The 25,465-nt window shown below is 35.2% G+C and overlaps 1 protein-coding gene across 1 annotated transcript; it reads right to left on the bottom strand.

The window, feature by feature from the left end:
• Positions 1–19,057: 19,057 nt before the first annotated feature.
• Positions 19,058–21,022, bottom strand: LOC150104610 (muscarinic acetylcholine receptor DM1-like). Its single transcript, XM_090395593.1, has one exon. It carries the CDS (start codon positions 21,020–21,022, stop codon positions 19,058–19,060), a length of 1,965 nt encoding a protein of 654 aa, XP_090251719.1.
• Between the last annotated feature and the right edge of the window lie 4,443 nt (positions 21,023–25,465).

Genomic DNA, 25,465 nt, shown 5'->3' with positions numbered 1-25,465 from the left:
AGAATTATCCAGAATGTTGAAATAACATTGGCTGTTCATTTTATTGAGTAAAACCGACAAGTAATTCTAGTCCAGGAGAACATCGCAGTCGCCATCTTATACCACGCTTCATAAGAGAGGGGTATGTTTCAGTATTGAATACAATTGTAGCAGCGTGTGCCAGTAACAAAGTAAAGAGTGTCTCTTTGCTCTAAGGTTTCATGTTTCGTCCTCATTAGACGGACTTCTGGATTATCTAACGCTTAGCCCACCTACAGTACTAATGTACTATAGGTTTAAACCTTTAGTACTGTATCACATAAAAATAAAAGATAAAATAAAATCCCTCAGTTCAAACTATGAAAATGCATCAAAGACAAATTCTTTTATCTGATATGAATATGGCGTGTTTCTCATTGCTAAGTTGGAATCCTTTAGGATTTGAATAATATTCATAAGAACCACTTTTGGTGTTTTTTCTCTGTAAAAACAATTCTAAGGCAGTGGTTTCAACATTTTTTTTTTTTTAAATCTCACGGCACACTAAAACTAATTACTAAAATTCTACGGCACAGAATTCAAGTATTAAGAAATATAGCGACTGTTTCAAATAACGACGAAACCCGTCGCAACCCTCTTTTTGAAACATCTCTTTGAAACCCCGTTTATTTATGATACCTCGTAATGAAATACAAAAGAATAATCCAAGTTATTTATGACAGTAATTATTTATTAATTTTTTTCTAATATGCATACATGTAACATGAACATATTTTTTTTTAATCAATGAGACACTTGAGCTTGCCGTTGTTCCATTATGTCCCTTGTGCGAGGTCGGATTGTAGATCAAACCTTCTTCCAAAATTTCAATCCGCGAGCCATTTTTGTTTTATTTTAAATTTTATTCACTTTTGACAATTCCGTTCAGTGCAATATAAACATTATGCACCCTCATATACTTTGTAGGTAAAATTCGCAAAAAAACCTTCTTTTACATCAATTTTTATTCCTTTATATAAAGAAATAAAAATTGATGAAAAAGAAGATTTTCTGTTAAAAGGAGCTTATAAGAACTTCTTTATTCAAAGGAATTATGCAGTCTCAAGTAGAAGTGGTAGTAGAAGTTTCCCTGATGGGAAAATTAGGTTTTTTTTTTCTTTTTCTTTTTTTTTTCATATTGCAAAACAGACAAACTGTCCTCATGACTCATAACTTTTATTTCTCCGGTTGTAATCCAAACCAAACGAAATGAAATCTTTCCCGTAAAACAGACAAATGGTTCAATTCGAATCATATTCCGCGAGCAAGTCACACAACTGTTTCCACCTACGCGCCACACACACTATTTGAGTCAGAAGCGATTTACGGTCTTTGCCATTACGTACTTTGCAGTCTTATTATTTTCATGAGAGAGTTTTTAGAACATATTCTCGGCATATAAATTAAACCAATCTCCATTCTAATAGGTAAGCAAAATATGGATTTGCTGTATAGTTAAACATTATTTAATAAGGTCACCTTATTGTTTGAGAGAGTGTTTGCTCTCAAAAAGTTATTTTTATGGTTTAATTTTTGCCAGATAAATGCCACATTTTGAAACTTACTATTGCCATTTACCTGGTAAAAATTAAACCATAAAAATTATTCATTTTAAAATCTGATTGCTTTGAATGGTTTCCGTATTCAGTTTATGTCGTCACCATTAAGAAATCGAAAACGGAGAACCTTCTTCCGAGAATAAATTTCAATCAATCATCGCAATATTTATGAGATCTCACGCAAGACACGAATTTCAAATCGAATTAAATAAACGCAAATCAGTTCAGAATTATGGGCATATTTTATTTCGAGTCATCTGCGCGAAGAGAGAAAGAGATACGAACTTCTTTATTTTCACTTAAGCATGCAGCTCACACACACACACACGAAAAAAAAACAAAAAAAAACGAAAAGGAGATGGCAATTTGTTTTAAAACTTTTATGACTTCTCGGTTCCCAGTAATTATTTTCGCGGTTTATGATTACAGACCAGCTGCAGACGATAAATTCAAATATTTTGCTGCCAGTGATTATTTAAATTTGTTTTCAAATTTGAATGAAATATTTACTTTTCAGTTTCTGAAAACAACAACGTCGAAGTACGATTACGAAGGCAGTCTAATTATTTTCCTGAATACTTCTGGCGATTTTGCAACAATATAAGTGAATATTATATATATATGTATATATATATATATATATATATATATATATATTAACTCGAGGTTGGATATGTTCATTTTAATATAAACTGATAAAAATCCGAGAATTATAACAAATTGAGATTTATTTGAAAACGCAACATGTTTCGTCGGGATTGACTTCATGAGGCGTTAAGAACATAGAAAGCTATTAAAAGACACTGAAAAAAACATTGAGACACTCTAAAGCTATACAATTATAAAGCTATAATATTCGACTGTGAATTATTATTATGAACTTGAGCTATAGTCCGTGTTAAAGTTCTATTGTTGTACACTTGTGCGTGTGTGGAACCACGCGATCTCCAGTATCTGATAGTAGAGCTGAAAGAGTCAGGCAAATTATAGCTGAGATTATTGTTCATATGAAGAAGATCCAAGGGGATTTCTTTTGACTCGACAATACGGCGTTCTACCTCATCGTGGCAAATGTGTAGGTTTGAAGTTGTTGTCCAATTTACTTCATGTTGGCGGCTTTCGTTGTTCGTGTTTATTGAAAACAGGACATGGCCTGATAAGGCTCTGGTTCTCTTATAAGCAATGTCTCTCTGGTGTTCCTCGAGACGTAGGAGGATAGATTTCTCCGTTTGGCCATAATAAGGTTTTCCGCATTCATATGTGACTTTGTATACACCTGAGAATTGTAGAAGTTTGTGAGATTGTTTGTAGTTGCTGAAACTTGATCTTATTTTTGAAGGAGTCGAGAAGCACGTTTGTATGTTAAATTTCTTTCAATTACAGTTATCAATTGAATTTCAATTCGATTCCACTCATTCCAAGGCTATACGGTCTCCCTAAGGTACATAAAGAAAACTATCCACTGAGACCTATAGTAGACAGCATTGACTCACCCACATACAGGTTATCTAAATATCTGGCGTCATCGTTAAAAGCTTATGCGGGAAAATCTTCTTCTTATATTAAAAACTCAACAGATTTTGTCTCTAAAATCAAGGACTTAAAACTCAAATCTTCTGACATCATGGTGAGCTTTGACGTGGTAGCACTCTTTACCAGCATTCCGACACAAGAAGCTCTCCATATTTTAAAGAACAAGATTTCAAATAAAATTTTCTCTCTACTATCTCACTGTGTAAACTCTGGCTATTTTGAATTCGAAGGTAAACTTTATAAACAGGTCAAAGGATTAGCTATGGGAAGATCCCTCTTCCCATAGCTAATCCTTTTTTTCGAGGATTTGAACTAAAGGCAAACTCCTCTTTTAGTTTAAAACAAAGAATTTGGCTTAGATATGTGGACGATATATTCCTGATATGGGAGCATAGTATTAAGAATCTTCACAGGTTTCTCGACCACTTAAACAACCTCCATCAGGATATCAAATTGATCATGGAGATTGAAGAAAATAGTTCCCTCTGTTTCCTAGATGTTAAACTCACCAAGACGCCTGAATCAATAAAAGTCTCTATATTTTGAAAGCCAACACACATGGACAGATATTTGCATGCGTCCTCACATTACCATCCAGCGCAAAAGTTGGGTATGATATCAACTGTTGCGAATCGTGCAAGATCTACTGTCAGATGAAGCAGAAGAACTAAAAAAAGAACTACACCATCTTAAATGGACCTTTAAAAGCAATGGCTACTCTTCAAAAAGTATCAGCAAACAATTATCCCACCGTCAATGTAGCAAGGTAGAGACACAGGACGACTCCAAAGGTTATATCTTCTTGCCATATATCAGCACACTATCCAAAAAACTGAGTAAAATCTTAAAGAAATTTAGCATACAAACGTGCATCTCGACTCTTTCAAAAATAAGATCAAGTTTCAGCAACTACAAACAATCTCACAACCTTCTACAATTCCCAGGTGTATACAAAGTCACATGTGAGTGCGAAAAACCTTACTATGGCCAAACGGAGAAATCTATCCTCCTACGTCTCGAGGAACACCAGAGAGACATTGCTTACAAGAGAACCAGAGCTACTGCCCTATCAGGCCATGTCCTGTTTTCAATAAACACGAACAACGAAAGCCGCCAACATGAAGTAAATTGGACAACAACTTCAAATCTACACATTTGCCATGATGAGGTAGAACGCCGCATTGTCGAGTCAAAAGAAATCACCTTGGACCCTCTTCATATGAACAATAATCTCAGCTATAATTTGCCTGACTCTTTCAGCTCTACTATCAGATACTGGAGATCACACGCACAAGTGTACAACAATAGAACTTTAACACGGACTATAGCTCAAGTTCATAATAATAATTCACAGTCGAATATTATAGCTTTATAATTGTATAGCTTTAGAGTGTCTCAATGTTTTTTTCAGTGTCTTTTAATAGCTTTCTATGTTCTTAACGCCTCATGAAGTCAATCCCGACGAAACATGTTGCGTTTTCAAATAAATCTCAATTTGTTATAATTCTCGGAATTTTAGTCATTTTATATTAAAATGAATATATATATATATATATATATATATATATTCATTTTACCTTTCATTTTTTACATTTCATTCATTTTATTCATTCATTCATTTTACATTTCATCTTAACACACACACACACACACACACCTATATATATATATATATATATATATATATATAGGTGTGTGTGTGTGTGTGTAATGGATACGTGATGTTTCTAACGCAGCTGTGTTAATGGTGTGAATTCCTGCTGAAACAACTGACTGTATGAGACCAGTAGATCATGTTTTAATCGCGTGTGTTCTACGGCTGGTTTAACTGTCTTTCAAGATGCAAATAATCATATTTTCAAGAGAAAATTATTCACATCTAAGTGATGAGACCACCTTCAAAGTTCTTATAAAAGTCTCTTCCATTCTAGAACTGGGTTCGGACCCAAGTCTTGCCCTCTCTTACTACAAAAAGTGTTTACAAATTTGCAGAATTCAATACATAGCGTGTTATATGAATTGACTCTGACTTTTCTATCAGAAAACAGTTTTGTGTTTTGAAGACCGTTCCCAAATTAAGGACATTGACACAAGCAATATGAGCTCTCCTGTGAAAAAGGATAAAACATGGTTCTGTCGCCAGGAAATCGCATTACTGAGCATCGCCAACCATTAGCAGACATAAAGTAAAGGTAGTAGCGCGTTATGGTTATTGTCGACATACCAGAAGTGGAGACAGCTAAAAGAGTGAGACAATACGCTAGAAGGAGAGACGAATGGCCTGTCGCTTACAGAATGTGTCGATGAATGGACTGTGAGGGTGACAGCAAAGATTAATCGTCTCAAAGCAAAAGATAAGGAACTTGCATTAACAGAAAGATATATAGGACAGCTGGCAGGATTTCTCCCTCTTTTTCTTACGACAGTCTACGAAAAAGAAAAAACCCTTACGGAACTTAAGAAAAAGACATGCTGTGCTGAATCAGACTTCTCTGTGGAAGTTTATTACGTTCCGATTCTTTCTTTCTTTATAGGTGGATAATTTCTTAGCTGATTATATACGAAGTGGTGTAAGTTGCATTAAAGTTTATTGTCAAGACAGATTTCTTAAGCTGAAAAAATGGTCTTCTTCAAAGAAAGTGTGCTTATTATTGTTTACGATCGTAATAGACAATGATGGCGTGCTGTTAAGAGCAGATGGCATCAGCAGTAGGCGATGTGTCATATAGATGCATCGCCTACACTGCATCATTGGAGTCGGAAAAACAGATGTCAGTTTCAGAAAGGAGACGGTTTAGGCTCATGGTGAGAATGAATGAAATATGTCCTCGGTTAAGAAATATAGCCTTCAGTTCAGAACGAAAAAAAAAAGAAAAAAGGAATCTAACAAAAAAAAAATTAAGATTAAAAGTCTTTTCTCTTAAAAACATCTTCTTTTCTTTTTCTTAAGAATTTTGTTTTAAGAAGAGGAAAAGAAGATAAAGTACGTAAAAAAAAAGGAAACAAAAGAGGAGAAAAATGAGAAAAAAGAGACAAAAGAAAAGCAAAAAGAGGAAAAAATAAAAAAAACAGAAGAAGGAAAAAGAGACAAGAAAGAAAAGAAAGAAAAAGAGAAAACAAAGAAAAGCGACAAAAGAAGAGAAAAATGAGAAACGAGAGAAAAAATGAGACAAAAGTATCGAGAAGAGAAAAAAGGAAGACAAGAGGAAAGGAAGGCAATAGAAAAAAGCATGACGAGGAAAATAAAATAAAAAAATTCCATTTTCTTAAGAGAAAAATGTGGAAATATTCTTCTTTGTTAGTTTAGAATTAGTTTTAAAGAGGAAGAGGCCACAGATATGATGAAAAACACAAAGTGGAAACAAAAGTATGAAGAATAAAAAGAAATGAATATCTAAAAAAGACGAAAGAATATAATCGAAAAAAAAGATGAAAGAAGAAAACAGGAAAAAAATCAAAGTAAGGTACAAAAGTATGAAGAGAGGAGTGGGAAAAATGACAAAAACATGCTCCAGTACATGCCTCAAAAAAAAAAAAAAATCGATCAGTAATTTTATGTGAAAATAAATGTGGCAAGTTTACGCAATAAGAAACTACAGTTACAAGTTTAAGTTGAAGAATAATATTCCACTTATATCTGATTCTGAGGAACCACCATTCTAGCGTTAACGGTAATCTAAAAAATAAGGCTTTCAGCAGCATCATCCCCCAGAAAACCAGACTTTTTTAAAATATGACAAAATGTTGTCCTCAGACATTTCTAATTATTCCTGGTAGTTGCATCTTGAAGATTACCGTCATAGAGACAAAACGAGAGGTGCCGCAGTAAATGTTCTTGAAGGGTTTAAATGAATATTAGTCCCATGTGCACAATATCTACTCTGTAGCCATTCAGAATTTGGAGTTCAAAGAACTTTTTTTAAGCGGTAAGAAAGAGTATTGATCCTTTATAATTATAAAAAAATACTAGTGTAGGCTCTCCCGTCTTCAATCTGTTTTTGAGAAGATGCAGCATAATAAAGTTTCGGTAAGATAGTTAATAGACTGTTTGTTCATTTAACTCAGACAGATGGAAATGAGGGCGGTATTGATTGTAAGGAGGAAGAAATAAAGATAACATCTGTTTCAGACTGCCCTCATATCGGGTTTATGAATCAGGGATTTATAATAGCATTACACGGAAACAAATTTAACTAGGGTCACACAACACGATTACAAACAAAACAAGAACTCAATAGTAATGTCTTAGGATATTTTATGCGGTTTTTGTTTTCTTGGTTAATTTTGATAATTAACACCGAAATGGTTGGGTTGCATTTTAACACACGTCTTCCTTTTCATTTATTATATGTTAGTGTCTATAAAATCTCTATGAAATATCGTACATATTTCTTAAACAAGTTTATTTGCATTCCTTCTATATTTTACAAGCTAATCTAGTGCAGTCGTCAGTATGACAACGCGCTTTTTCCGTTAGAATCATTAGGAGGTAGATGAGATTTTCTTCCTGCAAATCTCGTTTACCCACGAACCGACATCATACACAACACGTGAAGGCCTCGTCTGATTGTGCTCCGTTCCTAAAGAACCAACTACGTTCGGTATTTCATTACAGTCGTTTTCTCCTTTCAATATAAGCCTCCTTTAATTCTAATTATTTTGGATGATCTTTTTCATCCAAACCTGAACTGCTATTCCTTTACTATTATCTGTTCCGTCAATGGCTTTGCGTAATCTGAATTAGAAGGGAAAAATATTTCTAATTCTCTTAAAATAATCAAATATTAAAAAAAACGCGTCTCTGTTTTTAAATCATTTCAGACTTCAGACGTTTTCCATTTGTCATTCTTTTTTAATTCGAAAATTTCCCTTAAAAGCAATTTTGATATGTAAAGCATTGCTGATTGATCTGCCCTCTGAGATAATGGCTGGGCATCGGACCGCTACTTTATTATGATTTGATATCGCTATAGCATAAGAACCGTTTATTAATAATAAAGGTTGAAATTGGGACAAGAATAATTCTTATTATACATGTATTAAGTATTTAAGAAATGTAGAAGTTTAAGAGTTATAAAGAAGTAGGCAGTTTTAGCATCACAATCTTCTGTGAAAAATTATGATAATTCTGGATATTATAGTTCTAATAAATTTATTTTAAGATCAGAATTACAAAAGTCAGTTTTAAAATTTGATATGAATTTTATTCATCTCTAGTTTTTATTTTTAATTTTTAGAAATCGTGTTCTCATACTACAATTCGGAAATTTAAATTTTAAACTTAATATGCTGTATGCATTTGTGATTTAATGATCCGGATGGTGAAAATTTATGACAGTCTACTTTCCGAAAGAAATTGCAAATTATCTAATTAAAAACAATAATAATTAACAAACAATACAGCACGTATACAATAATGCAAACCCGCGTTGTTTAATTTCGAGTACATCTTCTGTTAAATTAATAATGCGCTGAACAGTGACTCGATTGTTATTTTTAGCAGAGTTTCTTTTGGCAAGCGCTGGTAACATAAATAATTGTCTATCTCTCTTCCATTTACCAATAATGAGACAGCCAGTGTTGCTCCCATGCTGGGTTTTTAATATCCAGACTAAACGACGTTCATTACTCATGCGTTGAGTTAATTATTTACCAATTACCGTAATTGAGTTGGAGTCTTTTTAATGAGAGCAAAGGGAAAAGAAATCATTGCCTTAATGAAATTTGTGAAATTAAAAGTGCTATCAAATCACAGTTCCGGATATTTCCTGAGGCCTCACTTTTTGTCTTTTGGATGGCGCAATGAACATTTTGGTTTTACTTCATGAGAACCGAAGAAACGATCGAAGAAATATGAGAAAGAAAGAGCAACTTTAAGGATATTTTAATTACAGTTCGTTCTTAATAATGAAAAATGGTTGTCATTTTTACTTAAATAGCTAAAAGCTAAACCATGAGTTCGTATGTTTTGCAAAAAAAAGAAAGAAAGAAAGAAAAAAGTCAGGAAAGAAATATGGGTATAATTGTGAAAGAGTTAGAGTGCGAATCGCTTGACAAATGTTACAAGTTGAAGGCGCAGTTCGCTATGCAGTTTGCAATTATTAGCATTGTTCTAGTCATGTGATTGAAAAGTGCATTGTTGTGACTGAGCTCACACAACAATGTTTCTTATTGTCCTTCCAATAGTTCCCGATAATGGATCACAACTGCGGTGTTGTAGTGTTAGCATTACTGGTGGGGGGCGATGAATAGACAGTGGAGAAACAATTCGTAAATAGAATGTTTACCTCTTTCTCTGCTACGGACGCAGTTTTATTTCAGTGAGTGAATTGGTAGTAGAAGAATGCAGTTACATTTGTTCTGATGAAAACTGGGGGCTATAAAAAAAGTGTAGTCCCTAAAGAGACCCGAGAAACAATGTACAGTGCGTGAGAATGAGCTAGGAAACGGTAAGGAATGACTGTACCTGGTGTGTTCTGCTTTAGGGAGCTAGCCTCGTTACTGTGTTTCTTTTCCTAATACTTTCGTACACTCGAAGTACTTTTGGCAGCGTTCCAAGCATTTTCAGAAGTCAGTCACGAACGAGATCCCTGTCAGAATAAACGGGGAAAATGGTGGCTGTGAACGCTATTTGCTTTATGATTTGTGGCAAACATTCGGGCGTTAAGGACATTTAATTTCCGGAGGAAAAATGCCTACAAATCACGAGCCACTTTTGGTTTATGGATGGGTAAGTGATTGTTAAAAATGGTCTCTTGGGAAATACTGGGGGATGGGTGTGACTCTGCTTCGTAAACAGAACTGTTGCTGCATTCTGTTAAATGCTGTACATCCGTCGCACACACACAAACACACAAAAATAAATAAATAAACGGACGCATTGATTCGACGTGCTAATATCGTCTACCTGCTTCAGTCCGGACAGCGGCGGCTTACTGCTTGAGCACAGTTGGTAGTCCAATTTTGTTTCGTCTCTGAGTGTCACAGTAAGTGATGAGAACTATGTGCAAAAATTAAGTACGTAGTGATATTAACATACCAGTGTAAACAAGCAACTATAAACTTATTATTATCCGGAACGAACAATTAGCTATCAGCTAATATTAGAAAACCAAGTAAAGAAGTCCCAAAATTACAGAATTTACAAAAATACATCTAAAAAATAAATAAATAAAAAACGTTTTTAAGTAAGTCACAGAAGAATTTTGATAGCCCCAATTGCGCTAACAGAACACCAAGGATATATAATGAAATAAATTTGCAACTGACATTTAAAAAATAATCATATATATAGATTTTCCTTTAGATTTTCTCGTCGGTTACACAATACTCATTATTTTGCAGTTTTTCTCTCTCCCTTCCTGACCAACTGCAATACTTTAATTGTCAAAGAAATTGGTCAAACTGTAATGTTTGACATATTGTTCAAGGAAGCAAGCGAGGTCACCGCTTCTCAATCAGTTGCAACAAGAATGATGAAGTTCAACAACACTTGAACTTCATCGTTACGGAATGTAACTATTCTTGTCATGGGTGGCATAATATTCCTTCAGGTAGACGCATGTCCAATAACAGCTGACACGCATCCAAGAGGTTCTCTTGTCATATAATCCTGAGAGAGCTGAACTACGAGTACTTCGCCAGTTTTGGGACATGATAATGTTATGTACAATTGATGTTTATTAGTTTAAACCAGTTAACAATAAAATCTTTCTAATTTCTTTAGCGCAAACTGGAAATATCATCAAATGAAACTTTTCTATAATTTTTGTATCATCGGAACCAATCAGAAACGAATTTAAAATGACAGAACTTGTAAATTTACGTTTGATTGGTTGAACAATAATTTCAAAGATTTGAATAGACAGGAATTATATTATTACTTATCAATTTTAATTTATTTTAATCCTTCGTTTAAAAGGCTGAAAATGCGTAATATATTTTTAGTGATGAATATTTTTACATATTTCAATAGTGAGCCATTGCCTATAATATGTCACGTGGCTCTGAGGGACGCATTATTATTTTTTTCGTTTCTTTTCAACATCGAATATTAACTTTTTTCTTTGTAATCTTTTTATTCGTTATCAAAGATTCCATCTTAAAAAAGAACCGCAACACTATAACGAACAACTCATTTTTGCTCCGCATGCAAAATTTCCTTCCCGACACAAAGGAAGTTTGGTGCGTTGCTCAGCAACCATCGTAATGAGTGAGAACCGAATTGTAACATCAGCAACTTGGAAATGGAGTTCATTAATTTTCTCCTCTTGCCTTTAGAGATCCTTTCATTTCTGCCTTCTTCATTTAAAACTGATTTCAGTTGTACAATAGCAGACGAAATGCATGAAAGCACCACGTGCACTGATATAATCGCTTTTATCTGTGATTACTCACCAAAAGAAACAAGGAAGGGTCTTAGCATTGTTAAAACCGACTTTTTCTGAGAGCAGGACGACGATAACTCACGCTTTGAAACTAAACGCCTGGACAACTTAACTTTTATCGAAGTTTTCCAAAGTCTGATCAGAATGCCAACAAAAAGCCGTTTTTTTGTATTTAAACCTATGATGCTAAAATTTTATTATTCACATTTGCTATTCTGGAGCCTCCGTATAGAGCTCAGTCGTTATTAACGAAGCCCTTTGACGGTATTGATGAAGTCGGAAAGATCTGGGTTCGATTCCCGTCAGTGACGTAAGGAACGTTTATCTGGTCTCTTTCGACTAAAGGTGAGTTAACCGGTCTCTTTTCTGCTGTGGAGGTTTTTTTCCCTGAAGCTCGAATTTTTCGTCTCCCAGAACAGAAAAACCGGCCCCGTGAACGCACACAGACAGGAATACGTAAGACCCAGCCATCTGATTCGTCAGCTATGTTGGTCCCGAGCCTGGATATTATGGTGGGGAAGGGCAATATGAGATGGTGCTGTACCTCCTCGTAAAAAAAGGGCTCGCGGTCGTTGTATCATGATATGAAATCTGCTATCCTAATTAAGTTGGACAGATTGCTCAAGGAAGCAGGCGAGGTGATCGCTTCTCAATCAATTGCAATAAAAATGATGGCATACATATTTTTATCGTTGGTGACAGAGCCTCCTCCAGTTTCGTAAACGCATGGGAAATAATTTCCCACATCCAATAAAAGTTGACTCGCATCCACGACGTTCTCTTGTTATATAAACCTGAGATAACTGAAATGCTATCCAAAGAATTTCACATTACCTTCATGCTTATCCAATAAAACCAATGGGGATTTATACAGAAAAACATTTGCTGACATAATTGGCATTAATTATGTGAAGCGCCTTGTTGTTGTCACAGAATGTATACATATTACTAACCTAATCCAGACTAGAATTTTCAAGCTTCGAAAGCTCGAAAAAAATTTCGCAAAGTAGTTGTTTTTTTGTATTACTGTTTAAGACATTTTTCTTAAAACATTTCCTGAATTGTCCAACTTATTTAACCGAAAATTCCCCTCCTTCTATATTCTTCCTATTTCATTCGTATTTGTACAGCAGGCTTTCACTGTCTTTAAATGGTTATTTTTGGAATGGTTTCTTAACATTTCATATTCGTTTTGAACTCAAATATTTTATTAAAATATTCTCAGATGGAAGCATTTTCTCTGAGATACTTATGCTTTTCATGAAAAGAGAAACTATCAGTTTTTTTCTGAAATAAACAACTATTACTTAACGAACTCTGATTTGCGAATAAATTTGTGCGGGAAATCAGCTGCATTTCGTGTTGCTGATTTCCCTGATTTCTGCATGGAAAAGAAAAAAGAAATGAACTTTTTGACATTTAAGTCAGCTATTCAGAATGAGATCAAACTACCTTGTATGAAGAGAATTCCTAAAAGTATTGTTAAAAATGGTAATCGAAATAATCAATTTTGTTGTTGGTTTTGTTATTCCATGTGATCCTCGACTAAATTGCAACAGTCAGATTAAAAATATTTAATCCTTAATTGAAAGGCTCAGTCGGTCGATATCCTTTGGTAGGAAAAGACATTGGGTTTGGCCTTAATAAACTAGGGGGTTAAGAAGATCAACATTCATGCGGTCCGCAAGCTCTTTTAAGGACAAATCGGGTTTCTCCTTCCAATTTCTTTCTATTTGGTTTATTGTTTTGTAGATTATATTGGTTTTACAGGTTTTATTCTACGTTTTACCGGGTTTTTTATATGATTTTCATATTCATAAAAGTCAACAGCTGAGGTCTCTTTCTCTTCCCTTTTCCTATCTCACTCTATCTGTTGTTTTTTCTCTTCTGACTATTGTTGCCACTTTCATACTCTATAGACCAATAATGACAGACTTGATCTACACCAGTATATCCCGTTTTCCAGAAGGAATTAAATATTTACTAAATAACTGGGGATTTTAATGACAGATTGGTTAAATGTATATTACACTCAATAAAGAAGCGAATAGAAAACAAAAATTTAAGTCTTGAAAGAAAGAAAAACGAACTTTAGTTTAGTTCAAACTCCCATAATGAGAATTTATAGAGCAAAGAAGACAAACAAAATGGTGAAATGGAGTCGCTGCAGGAAACAAATTATTAGAAGTGACACTGGAGGCGAATAATAGTACATCTGAAATACCCTATTTGGTAGTTTCACTTCAATGGTTTAATAAATCATCATTGCCTGCTACGAGTAATGGCAACGTATGACCAGTAAGAAGAAGAAATAACTTTAATCGATTACAAGGTGACCGTAATAAAACCAAGCTCTATACCAAGTGCTTGGAAAAATTAGGAAAAACAACTCAATAAAATAGGAATAGCGTGAAGTGATGATCACAATCCAGGTGAAAGGAAACTGCGCATGTGTGAACTTGATTTTTTTTTTCTTTCGGAAGTTGATATTTAAATCACCATCTGAAACTTCGGTAGGTATGCATTACTCATGAAGTGAACGCTACCATGGTGACAATCTAATTTCCTACATCCATCACCCAATTGCTTTCCCCCGGGGGGGGTATTTTCCCTGCTCTAGATACCTTCAACACATATCGGCAGCTTCCTTGATCCCATCTCTCAATATTCATGTTTGTATATGAAGGTATATCAAATCTCTTTTTAAAATGCTAAACAGATGCTCCGATTAATCTCAGGTTGCGACTGCTGTTGTCCAGAAGAAACATAATAATAATAAATTAAAAATAAAAAAAAACTGTCAGATCAGAGTTGATTTACATTCTGGGTTGGAGAGTGTATTGTAAAAAGTCCCGTTGCGCATTTATCATTTCGGACACTATGACCATCTGGTACAAGCTATTACCGACAATCTCAACCGTAGCTGTTGACTGACAGCCATCTCATATATATGTTAATAAAGAATCCGTCATAAGTGAAGTTAGCGGGGAAACCTTTTCACAAAATACTTCGAGTCCAGTTACCGAACATTCCTGTTATTAAAGTAGGCTACACATTAAACAGTTCGATGGTTCGCTTTATGAAGGAAGCCAGGAAAGACGTCATCCAGGATTATGTTAATATCTATGGTTAATACACCTATTTAGACTTCTTTATGTCCTTGAGAATGATAAATTGGCGATTTATAAATGGCTAAGAAGCAGTAGATCGCCCAGTGAAGAGATTTTATAAATCGCTATTGTTTGTTGTGACCTACTTTACCAACTTGAACTTGCAAAAACGTAGCTAGAGACCTTCATTTTCACGTGGATCAATTATGATGTTGAACTAGTTATTGTCTTCTAAGTCTGATCTTATGGTTAATTATTCTGTGGAAGAAAATTAGAATTTTCACCCACACCCCCTAACGATTTTTTTTTAAATTTCTTATTTTATTTTTAAGAATGAAAAATGTACCTTTAAATTTGCAGCACTCAGTTAAAAAAGGGTATTCCCTAAAATTAAAACAGCATTTATTATTTGTGATGTTTTATCAAATATTAATTTTTCTTATAAATATTTGTGTAGTATGAAGGAAATTTTTGAATAAAAAAAAAATAAAAAGGCCTAAAGAGCATATTTAATGCTTCCATGTGTATTTACATAAAAGTAGCAAATGTCTTAATTTTACGTAAATAGAAAACCACACTCAAGTACTTGTTCGACATTTATTAAGTTCGTTTCCGTTTCATTTTTTTAACTTCAGTAAAATCTTTGGTAAGCATCTACCTCTCTCTGAAAATATCATAAAAATATTCTTTCTGGAGTGGGAAATGTTTGCTATGTATAATCAGTAACATTTCGAGACTGAGGCTGGAAAATGTTTTTTCCCCTCCTCTAAATTAATCTCTAAAAAAATGATGAGCCTGAACAACAAAGATGTATTAATGGAAACCAAAAAACAACGCTACTGATATGATGGAATCCAAAACAATATTTTGCATTTGAAATTAATTATATTGAAAAAAAAAGGTGTTGCAATATAATTAATAGAATAAACAAAATATTGAAAAAGTGAGAGTTTTCTTGTCAAATTCCAATTTATCATTTTTCTTTATATAGAAAAAAAAACAACAAAACTATAAGTTTAAGGGCAATTTTAATGTAGAAAAGTTTAGTCAAGTCCAGCAGCGACACCTCTTTAAATACTATGTAATATAGAAATTAGGGAATCTTACAAAAAATCTTACAGATCGTTATTTTTGCATCTTATTTATTTTACACAATCTAAAATGAAATAGAAAAAATTAATTTGAAGTATTAAAATTAATAATTAAGTCTGTTTATTTTCTTTAACAAATTAAAGTAATTAACTGGTATTCACTTTAATATATCCTCTTCTGATAGGCAAATTAAAAAAGAAAACGCTTATTTTGGGGATTTTCGTCCTTTTAACTAGAAATATTTCTTCATCTGCAGCTGCAGAATAATAGACACCTTGCTAATGTTGTTAAAGTGTGATATTCGCTTTAGGAGTGGGAATAAAACAAATAGAAGCAAGGTCATAACGTCCGTTGCGGAACATGAGAAGCTGTCTTAGACCTTACTCTGGATATGCTCAAGTGCTTGTAATAATATAGGAATGTTATGTAATAACTGCTAAGTAACGTGATGTCAGACACAGTAAACGTTTTCAAGGCTTTCTATCCTAAATGTAAGTTCCAGTCATTCCATTCAGTTCAATGAGCGCACCTTTTTACAGCTGCACGCCACAACATAAACTTCACGCTTTTAAGACTTCTGTGAAGGAGATAATATCTTAATTGAATATGTCATGTACTTAAAATAAGTATTTATTTACTAATTGAAATGAAGACAAAAAAAACAGTGTTTCGCTATAATCTGCTTCAAAATTCTATTACATTCTTATAAACTAACAGCTTCTAGAAATTTAAAACGGATCAGATTTCTTTGCTTTCAAAGTAACTGTTTCCAACAGACATAAGAAAATAAGTACCAAAATCATGTATCGGTGCTTGTGGAAATGATATTTTCGAGTAGTTTGAGGATTAAAGTCCAGAGAATATTTTTCTTTGGCATACGAGGTTGCATTATCTTTGTCAATGTCATTGGCAGAGCTCGTCTAAGGAAAAAAAAAAAAATCCAGAGCACCAGACATAAGATTAATGGTTTCGAACAAGGCAGTCCATCCTTCTTGTCGTCGCTTCTTTTAGCGACTGAAATGGATTATAATTTGAAATACTTTTAGTCGCCTTCAAAGACCTCGCACGTAAATGAAACCGGCGTTTTTATTTTGAAAGGCTTTAACTGTTTGCAGTTCTTTTTTTCTTTCTTTATTTTTTTAAACACTAACGTAGCGTTTGGATAATTAAAACTTTGATTATCTGTATATACAGAGCTTCACATTTACTGTTTTTGAAGCCGTTGTATTTGTTCTAAGCCAGTGTTTTCCAAACTTTCAGTGCCCACGTACCTTTTTTAAATTTTTAGCAACACAGAAGCCCTTGTCCATCCCCCTCCCTAATGGAGGTCAGTCAATACATACCAAGAGACACGTTTTGTTCAAAACTTCCTTTTGATTTTTTGGTTATTTAAAAATTAATTATAGAAATAAACTTGCACTTGTCTTCTACAAAAATATAGAGGTAAAAAAAGTAATTAAAAGTATATATATATATATATATATATATATATATATATATAAATATAAAGTGTCTCGTGCCCTCAAAAGGCCTTCCTCTTACCCCCCCCCCCACTAAGGATACGCCTACCATAATTTGCGAAGCACTGTTCTAAGCATACCGTAATGACCATCTTTATTTATGCTTCGCATAAAATCCATTTATCATAAACAAGGCATTATTTTCAGCTCTACTTCCTGTGGTCATGCTGCTAGAGGGCGCAACAACTGATTAAGAAAGAAAACACAGAAACAAAATTGTGCAACAAATTAGACATCCGATATACAATGTTAAAGAAAATTAGATTTTAAATATTAATTCCTTAGGATTTCATGCGATGTGAGAGAAAATTATACATTGAAAATATTTCTTTACTAAAAAAACAAACAAAAGAAAGTTATTTTGATATAGTTTGGGCAAAGAAGTATATATTTACCATGATATATGAACCCCAACATTTCAGCTAAACGCTATCAAAGATTGTAGAAAATTTAAAATGACCATTACATAATTAAAATATTTAATATAGAATATAATAGGAATTTTTATACTGTATATGTGGTAGTCTATTTCAAAATATTTATTGACTACAAAAAATTTAATTAAAAAGCAAGTTTTTAAATGCACTTGCTTATTAATATTATTTCAATAGTAGAGATACGTTTCTTATGTAACTTGAATATGTGCATTTATTTAAAATGTTCAGTGAAACATGAGGATCAGGATCACTGTTATTTGAAAAGTGACTAAATTATTATTTTGTGAAAGTTCTGTTTCAATGGATGAGTCATCTAAAAGAGCAAAGTATGGTATAATTTTAACAATTCCATCCCCTAATTTCCGTTATGTCACTGATTTAATTTTATGTTTATAAATATAAATATCATTCTGGAGTTTACATTTTGTTTAGAAAAAAAAATTTATACTGTATATAAATAGATGGCTAAACTTACGAAGATGTTCGCCATGTAAGTTGTTACTGATTTAACAAGGGTAAATCCATTTAGAGAAGATTACAGCGCACACTTCTATTTCTCACTGAGCTTTCACTACCTATATCAATGTCAGTATCGATTTTATGGCGTCAGGATGCCGAGAAGGAAGTGACAAATAGTCTGCATTGAGAATCGAACCACCATTCTTTGCAGAATTTATGGTCGTCTGACCTATTGTACGACCACATCTAATGGAAAAGGTGTGTTCCTGTAGAAATTAAATAATTATATGTTAGATTACTATAGTGATTGCCGTTTCTGATAACAAGAAGGGTGTTCATGCTGCTGCTATTGACTGAGCGACTCGTGAGACAGCCAAGAGGTTAACTTACAACTGGTTATACGACGGCTTAATTGCTATTCTAAGTTCATCTATTATGGAGCGAGAGTCAGATGTGTTTCGTAGTTTGCAAAGAAAAAAAATATGTTTTTAAAATTTCATCGTAGAATATCAGCTACATTGTTGGAAATGTCAAAACAGTAAGCATATAGGCTTGAACGTAGATTTGATAATTCTTCTGTTACTAACAGTGCAAATTCAAACTACTATTGGCATAATTATCGTATTATTGACGTCACGTGTACTTTATGTAAACGATGAAATGAATTAGATCTATGCATTTTTGTTGTTTAGTTTGTTAATTGACAGAGTAATTAATGAACACAGTACACTTATTTTTCTCGGGAATTAATTTTGATTGGTGATCATCACAACAAAATTTTAAATAACACTTTCACACTAGAGAATATCAACTACACACACTTGCTTTTAAATAATAAATAAAGGAATGCTGGTGTGAAGTTTATTTGAAGTACAACTCACTTATTTCTTGTGCTAAGACATCGCCAAATATATATGTTAGAAAGTTATCCAGCAAAATGTTTTAGCTAAAATATCCATGGTTGGTCAAATGTCTCTTCTTATTGTGCCATTTGCACGATAAGATCCGCATGTAGGTCCGTCTAAAATTCGCATTACAAAGGGCGTAACACAAGGGGTTCACTGTACTGTTGATATAACACAAATAATATGCAAAGTTCCACAGGCCTGCTGGGATGCAGTCGTCATCCTCACATCTGTAGAGGGTTTTAAACAGCACGAGTACATTGTACGGGGTCCACGTAATAATGAAAGCTAACAAAATCGCACTGAGAGTTTTTGCTGCTTTTTTCTCCTGTTTCCTTTCTTGCTGTTTTCTTTTCTTTTTCGGAGCTCTGTGTTTGACAACCTGTTTATGCACCAGCTTGGTGTTTAAGGGAAGACGAATTGGTTCGAGGGCTGCGTCGGAAATATTCCTCAGCGATCCCTTGCGAGGAAGATTAAGGTCTGTTGGTCGAGAGGTTGCCAGCGCTCCCATGCTGGACGAACTCCTGATCTGCTGCATGCTCGTTTCAGCTTCCGGTCCATCTTCTTCGACAATCATCTTAATGGACGCTTGCGATTCCCCCTCTCCATTGGGAGAAACCTGAGTGGGAAGTCTTATCATTATGGTATAAATGGAATCACTTGATTTGGATTTGACAACTGGAGTACGGGATGTCGACGGGGCCTCTTCCGTTTTCATCTGTCCGTTTCTGTCGACCACGGTTACACTTATGTCCGAGCGTCGGTGGATGCTGGCTGTTAGTGCCTGCAGATGCGCGAGCTGTTCTGGTCGAAAAGTCATCGACGTAGTTCTCGAGGATTGTATGGGGGTTTCTACTGAAAGTGGAGTGATGGCTCCGGGTGATCCGTGGCTGGTGCTGTCGTCCTCCGGACCATCCACATCCTTGTCGATCTTGCACCATGCGAAGATGAGGTCTTTCACCTGCTGAGGGCGCGTTTTTTGTTCCCGCGATATATATTTAGACGTCTCCACGCACAGTGAAGTTGGGACATAAGTAGTTTCCGTAGTCTCGTCGTTTACGCACGAAATAACAGTTGGGAACTTACTTTCGTCGAGTTCAGGAACTGGGTCGTCGCTGGAAGTTGATTTTCGGCTACCCTCTTTTTTGCCAGCCTGCAGATGTGTGAGGTCTTTCTTTCGCTTCTCCGTTTCTCGCCAGATCCTCCAGTACAGGATGCACATCACGGTCACTGGAACGTAGAACGCCGCGATGGCAGTGCCGAAGGTGACGTATGAGTTCGTCTCCAGAAACTGGATGTAGCATTCGTCGTCAGGAACTTCTCGCTTGCCTTCGATGTATGGCCACGAGTAGATCCACGGAGGCCACAGTACCAGCGATATGAGCCAGGCACTGGCAATCATCACCGCCGCCCTCCTTGTAGTTCGTCTTGCTCGATAGGTCAAAGGTCGAGTTACGGAAAAGTACCTGTCGAAGCTGATGATTAGGAGGTTCAGCACAGACGCGTTGCTGTTCAGATAGTCGATCGCTAACCAAGTGTCGCAGATGAGCGCTCCTAGAGGCCACTGCGCGTACAACGTGTACATTGTAAACAGCGGCATGGAAATGAGACCGATAGAGAAATCTGCGATGGCCAAACTGAGCAAGAAGTAGTTGCTGATGGTCTGGAGCTGTTTGTCTAACTTGAAAGAGATCATCACCATTACGTTGCCTACCACAGTCATGATGCTCAGCATTCCCGCAACGATGGCGATCAGAATCACTTCGAATGTTGAATACGGACGATCTTGTTCTCTTTCCACTTTGATTGTGTTGTTCACGGTGAAGTTGGTGCCGTTGACGATGTGTAAAGAAACAGACAATTGAGGAACGAAGGAAGATTGTTCTTGGTGGGCTACCAATGTCCCGCGAGACTCCCAAACTGTCGATCCGTTCACCGACAAGGTCGTGTCCCATTGAGGAGTGGAGGTACTCCACTGAGACAGCACTGCAATGTCTTCCATAAGTTCAATAGACCCTTACACTACATCGTCCTGTAAAGCAATCGCATTCTCAAAAACAATTCAGAATGGTTCACTTGTGGAAAGAATGTAGCAGAGTCTTCTCATGACCTGAAAGAAATAAAAAAGAAAGAAAGATATTCAGCGTGTTTTAGCGTGTAAGTTGTGATATAACGAGAAAAATACAAAGCTCAGTGAGCTTTAATAAATAGCAATATAAGAAACGAACTGCACAAAAATTAATAAAATCATTCATCTACATTATAATGACAATTGATTATATCAGTTTATAATGGTGTATAAACTGGGATTCGAACCTGGGGAATTTTGAATTCCACAGAATTCTTATTTGAATTCACATGGATAGCCTACAAAAGCAAAAAAAAAAAAAAAGTTTGTATACATGGAATCTAGAATTCATAATTAAAGAATTCTCGGCCATTTTGTTGAATTTTACGTTGCTAGACCTTTACAACAGTATCTTCTACGGTATATATTAAAAGGCTGTTTTCTTAATTTACTTTGCGATTACCAGCAGGCATTTTATTCTTTTGCTATCAAGAACCGAACGCTGCCATTGTTGAAACTCACTCTCTGAAGAGAGGACTGCTGGTTCTGTATTAAGATTCCAGAAATATCTCCTCAAACATATTATTAGCTCAAACTGAGAAGTAATTCGGAAGGATAGGCCGCAAGTAATTATGTCTCTTCGTACGCTCCGCTGCACTCTATGCACATTTTGCCTAGTGGACGCATATCGGGGCGGAGAGAGTTCACCCAGTCGATTAAAGAATGAGTGGCACAGTCGCTAATATTAATTTCTACGCAGTTCTTTTCGAAATCACGTTCACCCACGTGCGCGACACTGCTTTCGCTGATCTATTTTTGATGATCACCGACCTGTAAATCTTTAACTTGAGAAGGCTCAATGATTGGAATTGAAATGGAGTTTTAGGATGGAGTGGCGGGGATAGAGAGGAACTCTATTCTCAACAGCGCATCGGAAATTGATTTGTTTGGATTTATTTTATTTATTTATTTTTAAACTTTCCACTCGCCGCCTTCTGCCTGTTGTATAGGCAATATTAAAAACCGTATGAAGTTTATAAATCCTTGGACGTGCTCTAGATCTCGGAGTCGCAGCAGTTACATTTCAAAGGCTCCTTTACGGCCGATAGCTGCTCGACACACACATCGTTAGATCGATCGGTTCCATATTTCATGTGTCAGTGATCTCCAAAGACTTCGCTAACACTGACCGGGTAAGAAAATAAAATTTAATAAAATATTCTAGATTTCTCAAGTGTAATTGCATTCTGTCATGTTTTGACACCTTCCGTAAAATATGACCGTAATTTTTATGAATGGATTCGGAGACGTCAGCTGTAATGAATGAAGATTTGAAGTTACTTCCGTGTACTGACACGAACTAGAAAATCGTAAAACGTCTAAGGGAACAATTACTCAAATGACTGTAAAAGAAAAAACACAGTTCTCGTCTTTGACTGATCATTATTACCTGCGTAATGTGGAAACCCCTTAATGGCACATTACAGTTGAAAAGTCGAAGGATTTATACGGCTGATAATGTTAGAATTCCTGCACCTAAGAAGTGAAGCTAAACAGCAGACTAAGCTAACATTCTTCATTGTTCCTCAAGTCATAAAAATGAACGTAAATATTGAGAAGGGTAAGCCGTAAAGAGAGCAATTCGTTTTACTCTCTTCTGCAGGTCACGTGATAAAGCTTAGCTATTCATTGCTGGTGAAAGAAAATGGCATCGCGATCTCATTAATGGATGCCTCGTGATTGCAAAAGACAGTTACTGCAGGTAAACACATAAAATTATGAGGACGGGATCATTTGGCGCTTTTATTAACCAGAACACTTTTCTTATCAGCTTAGATCGTTTTTTTATTATCCGAAATAGTTGTCGAATATTAAAGTGCTTTATAATAAAGTCAAGTACGTAATAATGATCTTAGTGGGCGAAGAGTAAGATTTTTCCCCACTAATAGGGCTTTTTTCTTTCCCACCTTAAAAATCATGACTCTTACTCTCTCTACAACTGTGTACTATCATTATCATAACGGGAGATTAGTAAGATTTTCTAACCACTACTGCAGCTTTTCTCCCACCTTATAAAGAAGAAAGCGTATAGTTTTAGAGGATGGTAGCGAAAAAGAGCAAGATTTTCTTCGACTACTTTAGCTATTTTCATCCTCTCTCCAATCTTGCAAATCATGTTATATAAAGTGACGCGACGAGTTTAATTGCAACCTTTCCTTTTTAAGCATTATTAGTTTATTATTTTAAATCTGCAGTTTTTATGTTTCGTTTGAAATAAAATATTTCATTTGCTTCACATGGTTACCATCATGCTAGATACGCGTATGCATTGTTTCTCTTTATCTAAACCGGAAAAACCATTACACTGTTGTTAGTTCAGATGGCAAGGCTAGCACGATAGGAAACCATTACGTTGTTTCTGCTTTTCTTAAAAGCCAAAGGAAAAATGAAGCCATCATTACTAAATGAGATAACCCACGACATGGAGTCCATAATAAGGAACTGCAGAGCTCTTTTGTGCACAGATTTCGCTTTTCTTTCTTCTGAATGAAGCAACGTTATCGTTCTCTTTTGTTTCTAAACAAAAAAGCGCCTGTTTCCATTTCTATACGACGTATTTTGTTAGCTGTACTACTGGTGGGATACCATTTCTCGCACCACATCAACTCAGTATTATGTGTTACGTGAACTATTTGCGTGCTTGCTTACAATAGAACTAATAGCACGTTTGAACTAAATATTTAAACGAAAACACTAAACAATATCTACGCGACTGTTTGTTTTTGTGTAATAATGCGAATCTGTCTGTTTAAGCATCGTTATTTCGGTGTAAGACAACCCGGAAATTCTACTTTAGAGACCAAATAGGTGACTTTCTAAGTCTCTTCAAGCTTCTAGTAAGCAATGATGATGATAGTCTCACATCGGGAATAAAATGTATCGACTAGCTAAAGTCATTCATAAATACCCATGCTAAGTATCATTCGAAACACAGGCTGTTTTTTGGAAAAAAGAGAGTGTCCACTCGGCTAAGCATGCCGGCAATAAATAATAGTTAAACCTAATAGTATTTAATTCAAAACAACAATAACAAAGAATAAATAAAATCTAATAAAAGAAAGAGCTCAGAATGTTTTGAGCATGCTCAGTTTCTGCCACTTACATTGCTGCATTTTCTTTTTGTTCTTATATGCGGATAAGCTCTCTGTATTGTTACTTTCTGTTACAAAATTATTTCATTCATTATTATCTAAACATTCACTAAATGCGGTCTGTCCCTCATTATGCGTGACAAATAATAAGCTACAACGATCTGGTCTACTCAAGCAAAAGCGGGAATTTTTCAGTATCTGCAGGCCACCTTGGATGTTATTTTCCTCCATTCACAACCATCGCCATCCTTTATTCTCACATATTATTATTATTATTAAGCAAGACCTCCAGGGAATCAGAAACTCATTGAGGAAGGCCATACTATTCGCACCAGCTGTCATACCTGTTCTTGAAATCATTCACACTGCTTGCACACACACACACAACATCCGATCGCAATCCATTCCAATCACGCGCTATGAGAAAAATCTAGCCCTCGTCCTCTTCTTAGCAGCTTCCAACGATACCTCTTGTCCTTTCCCCACAATCTATAAATTGAAAACTTCCATCAATTGAAATCCTGTATGACCCTTTCAGAAGTTTGTAAGTCTCAATCATATCTCCCCTCTTTCTCCTGTTCGCTATTGTCTGCAGTCTACAAATTCTCAATCTGTCTTCACAATCAGAATTCCACAATCCTGATATAATTTTTGACATTCTCCTTTGCACTCTCCCCACTGTATCAGAATTACCACGGAAACCAAGAGCCCAAGATATCCACAATAAGTGTGCGGGAGACTACAATAACACTGCATAATTAAGTTTACATTATTATTAAGGTCATTGCTATTTGTCGGTTCCCAAATATTGTTATATCTTACAATTCGGTCTCCTAAGACACTACTAGCTATAGCAGATCACCTATAAGTTTTCTGAATTTCTCTGAAAATGACTTGAGCTTAAAAATGTTTTGATTAAAAATCCCAAACATTTCTTTTTGTTGAGAATGTAGCATCGCCTGTATAACCTAAGGAGTTTAATATTTTCGATTTTGATATCAGGTTTAATGTCATTATGTGATCCATACACATGACGAATAATAGTGGGGATAGCGTGCATCCTTTTTTAACAATACATTTTACATAATCGTCGGTTATCTATTGCTGTGTATAGTCTCCCATTTTAACACAAGATAATTATAGTGTCCTCAGCATCTTTTCTCTTGGCGCCTTATCACGTGCCTTTATTAAAATACAAATCCTTGTTTATAATCCGATTTCTCGA

Source organism: Typopeltis vanoorti, chromosome 7 (genome assembly GCF_054136105.1).
Source record: "Typopeltis vanoorti isolate ZY-2024b chromosome 7, IOZ_Tvanoo_1.0, whole genome shotgun sequence".
NCBI lineage: Eukaryota > Metazoa > Arthropoda > Arachnida > Uropygi > Thelyphonidae > Typopeltis > Typopeltis vanoorti.
The sequence above is the reverse complement of the archived record's forward strand: the minus strand, read 5'-3'. Positions and strand labels throughout refer to the sequence as shown.

What these genes read in the sequence shown, in the direction of transcription:
- LOC150104610 (XM_090395593.1), bottom strand. Translation starts at nt 21,022, where the DNA reads ATGGAAGACATTGCAGTGCTGTCTCAGTGGAGTACCTCCACTCCTCAA.